Source organism: Cydia pomonella, chromosome 2, assembly GCF_033807575.1.
Source record: "Cydia pomonella isolate Wapato2018A chromosome 2, ilCydPomo1, whole genome shotgun sequence".
Taxonomy (NCBI): Eukaryota; Metazoa; Arthropoda; class Insecta; order Lepidoptera; family Tortricidae; genus Cydia; species Cydia pomonella.
This window is the reverse complement of record NC_084704.1, coordinates 5,993,648-6,004,641: the sequence shown is the minus strand read 5'-3', so window position 1 is coordinate 6,004,641 and position 10,994 is coordinate 5,993,648. Positions and strand designations below refer to the sequence as shown.

The 10,994-nt window shown below is 36.4% G+C and overlaps 2 protein-coding genes across 15 annotated transcripts in view; one reads left to right on the top strand and one right to left on the bottom strand.

Annotated features, from left to right (window-relative positions):
- Positions 1-10,994, bottom strand: part of LOC133532197 (tight junction protein ZO-3-like) — a 156,817-nt gene that overhangs the window by 74,855 nt on the left and 70,968 nt on the right. For 11 of the 14 annotated variants that reach the window (XR_009801668.1, XM_061870752.1, XM_061870761.1 and 8 more), the window contains exon 3: positions 9,177-9,321. Coding sequence is in view for 13 of the 14 variants with exons in the window: in XM_061870752.1 (XP_061726736.1) it covers positions 9,177-9,321 (145 nt within the window). In the remaining variant the exon portion in view is untranslated. Of the gene's footprint in view, positions 1-5,054; positions 5,260-9,176; positions 9,322-10,158; positions 10,521-10,994 lie in introns of those variants that run through there. The other 3 variants (XM_061870814.1, XM_061870822.1, XM_061870836.1) reach the window with 3 other exon arrangements.
- Positions 4,222-7,983, top strand: LOC133532359 (thioredoxin domain-containing protein 12-like). The gene is made up of 3 exons (XM_061870973.1): positions 4,222-4,502; positions 5,554-6,921; positions 7,619-7,983. The coding sequence occupies exons 2-3, from the start codon at positions 6,587-6,589 to the stop codon at positions 7,773-7,775; spliced, it is 492 nt and encodes a 163-aa protein (XP_061726957.1). The 5' UTR covers positions 4,222-4,502; positions 5,554-6,586; the 3' UTR covers positions 7,776-7,983.

The window sequence follows — 10,994 nt, the reverse complement described above, 5'->3', positions numbered from 1 at the left end:
CCGATTTCATCACTGACTCGCTCACTCACTGATGATCATCAAAACCCATAGCGTAATTTCTGAAGTCCTAGGAAGCTGAAATTTGGTATGTAGCCATAGAATTAGTATGCAAACAACAAACAAATTCAAAAACTTGAATTTTTTTCCCATAAGGGGGTGAAAGGGGGGCTGGTATTTAGTATGGGGATTCAATAATGGCTGAACCGAATTAGTCGAAATTTGGTATGTAGATAGTTCTTGCTATGGGGATGGATATTTTCAACCCGGAAATCACGCGTAAAGGTGAAAAGGGGAGGAAAAGGGCATTGGGGGAAAAAAGAGGTTAAAGTTTGTATGGGGAAAATTACACTTAGTCATGTTTAAAAAAACACGTATTTTAAATAAAAAGTAGAGGTTTAACTCGGGTGAAAGGCATCAATTCATCCCTTGGTTAACAATCTACTATTTCTATGTTTCTCGTGTTTTTATTTCAATGTACCATAAAACATAGGTATACAAAACATATTCCAGCTATAGGTTTGCAAGTTGCGGAAACTTTCCCAAATGTTGGAAACTTCCAGGAAATTTTAGGAAAAAATCACAATCAAGATAAATTTTCATGCACATCAGTAATTGCAGCATCAATCAAGCCATCAAAACTATATTTTGAGTCTATTTGAAGCCAGGACAAGACTTTGTTCCTATTGATTTTATCTTATGTTAAAGTGTATCTAACATTTCGTACGATATCTAAATTCGCGTATCTGCACAACATTAACATATTGACGCAGGTTGGAATACTGACACTATCCGATAAGACTATAAAAGGGGTGTCTGTTCCACAGAACTGATAACGGTCAGCTGGCTTAGGCATTTGTTCGGTTAATTAGGATGGGTATTTTGTAGATATGTATTGTATATGTTGAATTAAATGTTTTACTGGTATAGACAAAATAATATTAAATGGGCTCTCACCTGTGGGCAGAGACACAAACACATAAGACACACTAGCAGATTTTCGCCCTAAACCTATTAAAAACGATGAAAAGGAACATCACTACACCTCATAAAACAAAGTCCCCCGCCGCGTCTCTCTGTTTGTATGTATCAGAGTTGGCCGAAACGTTAATGCAATTAACCATTAACCAACCAATCAGTCAATTGCAAGAAACTTTAATGCAATTGACGATTAACCAACCAATCACTCAATTGCAATTAACGTTCGGCCAACACTGTGTGTATCTACTCAATATCTACTGAACGGATTTTCAAGAGGTTTTCACCTATTAATAGAGTCATCATCATCATCATCATTTATTCATTGTGAAGTCATGTATATTTCAATTAAGATGTTATATATACAAACAAGTCAGACCATGACACCCCGTAGGGGCATACAATATTACTTAAAGCTAATTACAGTACCATGTAGGTACTGACAAATTAACTAACAAAATAATTACAAGAGTGATTTTCAACCCTGGTATGTATCAATATCTACTGAACGGATTTTCATGAGGTTTCCACCTATTAATAGAGTGATTCTTGAGGAAGGTTTAGGTGTTAAGGTTTTGTCTAGGCCGTGCGAAGCAGGGGCGGGTTTTTCAATGAAACAAATGTCCGTTTAAGTCTATTTAGTTCATCTAAAGGCCACTTGTACCAATCACCCGGGGTTAACCGGTTAAACCTGGAGTTACCATGGTTACCAGTATATTTTGTCACTGGGTTAACGGTTTAACCGGTTAACTCTTGCACCAATATTACAGTGATAAACTCACACATTTAAAATTTGTCACTGCAAAACATGTGCAGTGGTAGCTAAGGTCTAGCTCAAAAACTCCAAAAATAGATCGTTAGATCCGATGATATTAAGATCTCGACTAAGGCAGAGCCATTAAATGGTTGGCATTTTAATATTTAAGCATTTATAAGTGTTATTTAACCCAAAAGAAGGGGTGTGCATACGATCGACGCCATTGTCCGTCCGTGTGGCATCGTAGTTCTCAAACGGTAACGTATATGGACGACCACAAAGGTGAGTTTTCTTGCGGCGGTTGTTAGTTATGTTAGATAAAAATCGATCCAGTAGTTCGAAGAGTATCGGCTGTCTTCAAAAAAGAATTAGGCATTTTTGGCATAATGCGTAGGGGGTTTAATATATTTTTTTAATTTAATAGTTATATTCCTATTATTCATATCCCAAGTCATATCCAAAGATGAGATCCATGTCCAGGATATTCATTTATAGATATTTTCAATGGATACTCCATAGACATATTGTCGACTATGCTATGATTTTATTAAGACTTAACCAAACCTCTTGATTATCTATGGAATTACTATGAGTATGTGTATGACAGACCGTGAATAAAAAAAAATGTTTTCAACAAACAAGACCAGGCTGACGCAACTAGGAACAAAATAAGTTTTGTATGGAACTTGTTTCGCAAATCTTTGCCAACGAAGAAAAATAAAACGTCAGTGCTATTTATTCTGTTAAGTTTACATCAAGTCAACTGTCAGCCTAATTGTTTTGTTTGTTATGAAGGCTTCAATGTTTTGCTCGGGTATTTCGTGCAATTTCTTTATTATTTAGTGAAAATATCGAAAATAGTGAACCGTGATCAGAGTAAAGAGCGACTTTGTTATAATGCCACCGAGAAAATGGTTTGCTAAGTGGGAAATATGTGGCAAGCGAGCCACTCGAGAAAATCACGAAAAAAGGGATTTTATGGCGAAATTTCCCTTGGATAAAGACCGGTACGTATTGCTTTAGATACTTTTGACCTTATTTTGGTGCAGCAGGCTTTAAACACATCGAAAATTTGATATTTTATATTATTTTTAGTTGTAAACTAGGGATGTAAAACTATCGATAATTGTATGTTTATTAGTATATCAGTGTAAGTAATTAAATAAAATATGTGAAATTTCCTGAGAACTTGCATGCAATATGACACAAAATTAATTCGTCGAAGATTTTCAGTGGAAAATTATCTATCATCTATGCATTAATGGTCATTATTTGACATATTTTTTTAAATCTAGTAATTATTTAATATATTAATCTGAAATAATTAATAGAATCAGGCGTTACTTTGCGGAAATCCATGCTAACAAGAAATATTACTTTGCTAATCCGCGAGAAAATAACGTGTTAGTCAATCAGTGCTAACCCGTTATACTTACTTGCGTATTTTTACATGCAATTAATGTTCCCACCCTCCCACCGCAAAAATAAATACGCAAATAAATATAACAACCCACCACCAAAAGTACAAAACTAGCAAAGTAATATTTCTTGTTAATCTGAAATGTAAGTAAATTAATCTCTCTTTTTGTGATCAATAAAAAATATTATACGACATTATTACACAAATTGACTTAATCCCATAGGAAGCTCAATAAGACATGTGTTGTGAGTACTTAGACAACGATATATACATAGAAAACACACATGACTCAAGAACAAATACGCATCACACAAATAAATGCCCGTAGCATAATTTGAACCTGGGACCATCGGCTTCATAGGCAGGGTTACTGCCCAGTAGGCCAGACCGGTTCTCATGACAGACATATAAATACATAAAAAGTTAGAGCATTTTTAAAGGGTTTTGATAACTGGATGCCGAAAAACATGATTTATAGATGCATATTAGCGCTAAATAATCAGTTGATCATCTCGTTAGCAAATACTTGGAATATAAACTGTAGATAAAGTCATGTTTGTCCAAGGCTGTATGTTTTCAGATGCAGGCAGTGGGTCAAATTTGTTGGGAACGAAGACCTGACGATACATCTTCCCATAGAAAAGTAACATTTATTGAAACATGTATGTGCAGAACATTTTGAAAATAAAGCTTTAAATAAAATAAAAACACGAATTAAAAACTGTATTAAAATAATTCGGGTCCACATTAAGCCCGACCAGATATTAGTCCACTCAAAGAAAGTCCACTATATAACATACAACTTAAATGTGGACTCGATGCTAACCTGATTTCGAGTACAAAATTTGTAGACAGGAGCCTATGTTTCAACCCTCCCCATTTTATCGATATCGATAAGAATCGCAAGCGTGTAGCGTACTACACTATTTAAATCGGTTATGTTGGTATTATGGTTCCTTGACAGTTCTTTGTCGTATTTTGGTAATGATTTGCGAAACAAACCGAGTCCACTCGCTAGTATGGAAGTCCCGTCTCTTAAAACGTAGTGATTATATGCTCTTTGAAACAAGACTATCAAAACTTCAGTAAGTAGTAAATAAATAAAAAGTATAAAAAATATAAGAAAAATTTAACAATGAGAAATTGCTATATATATTAAAACAAAGTCGGCAGTGCCATTATTGTACTATGCGCAGGGGGGCTAAGTTATTTTTTGATGCAGCTGTGTTTTCCGTGTCTTTTTACACTTCCTATCACCTTTTCTCTTACTTAATTGAAAAATATCGCCCAAACAATATAATTATCGAGAAATTAAAGAGAGACTCTTGAAGAACATTCAGTATGTTTAAGGTAAGATCTATAATTTCTGTAATGGTTATATTACTTATATTACAAAATAAAACTACTCAGGCACGTACCTACTACATGCATTTAAATAATAAACGTAACTGAAAGTCTGGCTGATAATCTTGATTGTATAGGTAGACGCCATGTTTTAGACTTGGACGACCGGTCTGGCCTAGTGGGTAGTGACCCTGCCTATGAAGCCGATAGTCCTGGATTCGAATCCCGGTACGGGCATATAAATGGTATAAAAATCATAAATTATGAACACAGATTATGTTCCTGAGTCATGGGTGTTTTCTATGAATATAAGATGTATTTATCTATATAAGAATGTCGCCTAGTACCCATAGTACAAGCTTTGCTTTGTTTGGGGCTAGATTGATCTGTGTAAGATGTCCCCTAATATTTATTTATAAGTACTTAAGGTTAGATGAGATAAGAGACACTTTGAGGAAAGAGAAACACTTGCCCCAAAAAAAACTACCTATGTTTTTCTTACCAGATATGACCATGATGATGAATATTATTATTATAAGCGTAACATTCGTAACCTACCTTATCTCGTTTCCGTCTCTTCCTTCCGGGATAGGTGTTAAGCGGTGGTGGCGGAGGAATGTGATAAAAGTAAGGCGGCGTGTAGAGAACATCCTCGAGACCCGCTACAGGCGTGGTCCGAGAAGGAGCCAAGGATCTCACAGTCCCGTACATACTCCGATTTCGATTATACATCATTGCACAATCACTGGCTGAATAACCATGAATCCAAGCACGGGTTAAAAATAAAAAAACGCGCGCGAACTTCCCAAATGGCGCACCATCCCGCGTTGCGACAATGTAGAACTTATTTTTATTCTACTCAAAAATAAGCCACTATTGTATCAATTTTGTGTGACAAGGTTTCTAATAAATATTTACTAATATTTTAAATTAGGACCCTGACATTGCGAGCGGGCGTTCTGGTTAAAACCCGTACTGAAATGCGTATCCTCTCCGCGATATACAATCACGCACGCTGCACATTTAATTATCATAGTTTATCTGCTTTTTCCAATAGGTTACGTGGAGCGAGACGTATCGACATTGCTGTGTTTGAAAATGGGTAAAAAAACATGTGCACACGCAGCGCCACACGCCGATACACATGAGCGATTTTAAAAAGTTTGTCATAGCATTTTGTCGCTTGCATCGGAGGATGCAACTGTCATTGTCGTTGTAATGGGGACATTCAAGAGGTGATTGAATTGTCGGCTAGCATTTCATCACTGCATAGTAGCCACAGGCAAATCTGAGACAACCTCGGTACTTTGTAGGTACGCAAGCAGTATCGATAAAAAAATACTCTAATACAGGTGTCGCCAGCGATGTCGGTTGTCGGCAGCAGTAGTTGAAGCACTGTTGCGTCTAATGTAATGTTGTCTGCTATCATTATAAGGTCAACTACCCAATTATTGGCACTGAAAAGTAAGGAAAGTATTGCTGCCATAAAATAAGTTTGTAGGCGCTCACTATTAATGGGCTGCCGACAATAGGGTAGTTACGAACTAAGTTAACAAAGTCGCTGTACCTAATGGAATTCAACAAAACTTTTTTGCATGATCTTCATTGAAATATAGATAGGTAGATAAAACATATATACTAAAAACAAATCCTATTCGGGCAAAAAGAGTTTACCAAAATCCCATTGAAAAATACCTATCTCACCTGTCTATAAATATCTGTATTATCCAGAAGCTTGTAAGACCTGTAGCGCCATCTGACGATACAATCACGCATCAAAAAGCAAGCAACCAAGCTCTCTGATACCATTCGCTCTCGACCTTACTCAAAGCTTACACATTGCCGCCATAGATGGCGCAACGTGTATATCCATGACCCCAGCTTCCTTAGAAACTTATAACAACAAGCTCTATGGATTACTGTTAAAATGTCAAATGTCAGTTTGTTAAATATTGTCAAACATGGTCGTGCAACGGAAAAGGGCATTGAAGTGTTTAAAATGTAAATAATTCTACAATACCAGTACCCGGTCTGGCCATCCACTTCAGATTAATACCTCATACATTACTGAACAGACCCCACAGCACAAAATGCCGACCGGTACTGGTTTAGCTAAAGCGTTCTTCTCGTTGATGTCTAACAAAGTTTACTGCAGCAATTCCCTGGGAAGGGACAATGGTTTCGGAAACAACTACATTTGGGCGAGTTCTTTAGAATCTGGTATACAACTGGCATCCCGCCATAAGAAACCCATGATGGTCATCATACACAAGTCTTGGTGTACTGCATGCAAAAATCTGAAACCAAAGTTTGCTAATTGCCCTGAAATCCAGTCGCTGAGCAGAAAGTTCGTTATGGTTAATTTAATAGATGACGAGGAACCGGAGAACAATGCGTATGCTCCGGATGGTACTTACATACCCAGGTAAGAAGTTTTTAAAGCTCAAATATTATTACAAATGGTCAAAAGGCGGTAATATAGGTCGATCCGATGTCGGATCATCCTTGTAGAAAAGCAGCTGCTAGAGGGTGCTATGGCATTAAGTCTTTCTTTTTTAGTTTAAGTTTATCTTTTGTACTTTAAACATTTAAACAATGAAATATTTATAAAAAGGCCTTTTTGAATTTATACTTTTGCTTGGTCGTATCCGACGTCCGATATCGAAACGGGCAACGTGAGAACGCTATAAAGGACGACGGACGTTATTTACGACAAAGCCTGTTATGTAGTATGCTTATTTCGATTTGATCTTGCCTTCAAATGTACAATCCTTTCATGTTCGACAAGATCACACAATATTCAGGGTAGTTTATTGCACATGAGAATTGGCAGGAATGAGTAAGATTAAAAGTAAAAGTAAAGATCAGAATTTCGTTACTGATGTTTGACTATTTCTAAAGTCTCGCTAAGTTTCAATGGGGAAGGTCGTTAGCCTTTAGTTAATTGTAGGTGGCGCTGTTCTACATTTCCTATATAAAAAGAGACAAACGTTGACAACGGTAATTTTTCAATCAAATTAGTACAATAAAAAAATATAAAGACTCGCTCGCTGTATTTCTCGCTTCAATTACAAATAGCTAACACTTTTTGTGTACTCACTAAAAAAACTTTTCCCACATAGGATCCTATTCATGTCACCGGCAGGCAAAATCGACCACGAAATCTATAACGAAGACGGCAGTAGTCAGCACAAGTTTTTCTACAGTCGACCGGAGCAAATCGCAAAGTCTATGAGAAAAGTCCTCGAAAAGTATCACCTCGAGAAGTTCGATGTATGAAACACCTTCATGAAAATACTGGTATTACTGATGTGAATTCCGAATATGGAAATGTAACTCTTTTCAGTGATTGCATGGGCGAGGAACCAGTAACGTCTGCAGTCTCCGAATTTGAATCACCTACTTTTTACCACGCTTCGGTAACGGAAACATGCATACGAAAAGATTCTACTTGAGACATTTGCACAAATAAACTAAGTCAAATATATGTAACGTGGTTCAATTTTAACGTTCCTCCTATAATTACTTTATAGTTAAGAGGGAAGAATAGCTTTGCGATTCTAGCGAAATATGCCCATTTTTTCTATGAAATTCCATTTAGGAAGAAAACGTTTTTAATTTGTCTATAACACACTAAAAATCATGGACAATGGAATATATTTAGAAGTGGAAAACGTTTTTTTTTTTTGTATGGGTGATCAAGTGCTTGAAGTGCTATATTTTCCTCATAAGGACACATTACAGTGATTATGGTTTGACAAAGTCTTGAAATACTTACTCTTCGATCAAGCTACAGTTCAAGTTAAATATATTTTAAATACACCAGCTGATATCTGGAAAAGGCTCTTTTGGTTCTTCAAATACTGATAAGAAAGTAATATTTTATCTAAAGCAAAGTAATTTGATGCAAAATTTGAGTTGTTTGCTCATATTGGCTGATAGCAAGGTGTATATTTAAATTAAAAAAAAATATTTTATTTGTAATGTTTTACAGATCATATTTTCCTCGCGTTGATGTGGTGAAATTTTTTGTGTTTAACTCTCTGTGCAAAATTACTATTTTCACTTTCTAAGTAGGTACCTAATGACGAGTAAATTATAGTAATAGATTGTAACGGTTCACAACCAATCGTTGAGATTGGCGAGCACTCTTCAAATACTGAATTGATTCAATATAGGTATCTTAGTAACAGCGATTTCGCAGCCTGATTTTTTCTCGGACTGTTACACTCTTCTCTTCAACAAAATGTAAGGTTTGAAAGTATTTCGTATTTTAGATTATTTAAAACGCACTATGGTTAGAATCTAAGGTTGTAAATCATACAACGCATAGTACCGTATAGATCGTGACATATTTAATTACCTAATGGCCATTAATTAATCATCATTGACTAATAGATATCAATAAGGGTTCACAGAGGAATTATTATTGAGAAAAACGTGTCGGAAGAATTCTTGTGCGCTAGAGCGATAAAACCAAAAGGGCTAATTCGAAGTACAGTCGCCATCAGATAAATATATCAAAGCTATCAAGGTTTAAAAACGATTCTTTTGTCAATGCCATGTTCAGACATTTTTGAGCACCTTGGCCGTTCCGATATATCTTATGCCAACTTTATAGCGGATTGACAATTGAGTTCCTTCAATATCTTAAGCGGAGACCAACAGAAAAAGACTTACATCTTCGACAACAGGCTCGACGTACATCTCCATGGTATTGTTGAGCGGCGGCAGCGGCGCGGGCGCCGGCGACGCGGCCATTGACGAGCGCCTCGACGTGTTGCACGAGCATTGCGACACCGAGCGGCGGGATCGGGGAGATTCTCTGAGAACAAGGGAAGGTAAACTATAGAATGCTTTTTGTTCCGTTTTTTGTTAATAATGGCTTCCTACTGCACCCTCATTCGGGAGGATTCTCTTAAAATTAAACGATAGTAGACATTTCAAAATAGTATCATACTGTGACTCAATCCCATGTAGACCAGCTTGTCCTATATTTACAATAATCTTCATGTTTAAGAACTTTAAGATTTGTCAAGTATTTTGTAAAGCTTAAAATGCTAAGTTCCGTGTAATTTGTCTTTAGATACTGATGAGTGATGACGCCTGAATGCCCTGACGAAATGTCGTGTGTCTCCCACAACAAAGAGTTAGGTACCTACCCGGTGGGAGATACATCTCAATATAAAGTATTATTGAGACACTTGAACAAAAAGTAATTTACCTACAGATTTACATTTTGTTGCCCTTTTTTGTTTTGCCCTTACAGTTTCTCAAACTTTGTGCGCTAATTGTAGGTGCCACGTTATTTAGACTGTGATTTGAATTAGACATTAAAATTGTTGCTACTTGCTACTTAGTGCACGAGAAATACCCAGCTATGAAAACGAAATTCTTTGTAGTTGACCAATGTCCAATTCAGCTCGTCATTGTTTCTTTAAGCTGTAACTATGTAAAGTACCTACTAAGAAATGCACCTACTATAGTACCATATATAGTTTTAGGTAGTGCATTTGTTATCTAGACCACCTACGCTGTCTACAGTTGTACCTACTGGCGGGTTGATATTGAGAAGTGAGTATATTGGTTTTGGTGGATGGTGGTGGATGTTTATAGGTTTGTATATTTTTCCTTTCATATAATCATCCTATAATATATTTACCTTTTTCTTCTCCTACACACGTGGCTGGACGCTCGGTCGCACCTGCATCGTACTGGCACGAAATACCCCAGCTGAGGCAAAGGGCCGGGCTCAGAGTCAGTGGAGTCGCTCCACTCTGGCTGGCTAAATGGCTCAACATCCATGACCGCCGGCATTTTAGACGAGACAAAAATGTCTCTGGATTTTCGGCGGGAATCACTGGCCACTGTTTTAATTTTATTTTTGTTACTGTTTATTTTGGTTTTGTCAATGTTGGTATAACCGGACACTTTCACTCATTTTGCACATTTATCATCTCCTTAGTCGTACATAAAAATAAAAATATATTACAGTCACGTTCGGAGTTAAGCGCTTCTGTAAAAGTATTAACCTCAATTTTGTTTGGGTTGTAAACACGTCGAAAAAAGATATGAGTTACAATTTTAGGTGCGTCTAGCGGCAATTAGATTGAATGAAGATAAGATAAAATATTATTTTATTAGGTGAGCAAGTGCTTACAAATTAGTTATCGAAATAAAATAAATATCGATAGAAGTTCCCAAAACGGAGGCGAATAAGAATTTTTAAAATGATGACATGTTACATTCTAATTATTATGGTAATATAGTACATTTATTCAAGACAAGTCCTTTTTTATTGCTACGCTTTTTACAGTTGGTAGCCGGATTTGAATGGCAATAAGAAGCATAAACAGCATGTGTTTGTACGTGTTTTGAGTATTTTGTATTTAATATAAAATATTGCCTATAACAACTATTTCGTTTTGGCCGAGGACCAACAATAGTCTTCGACTAGATTCATAATGTGTATTTTCTCGGTAAAATGGATCTTAACAC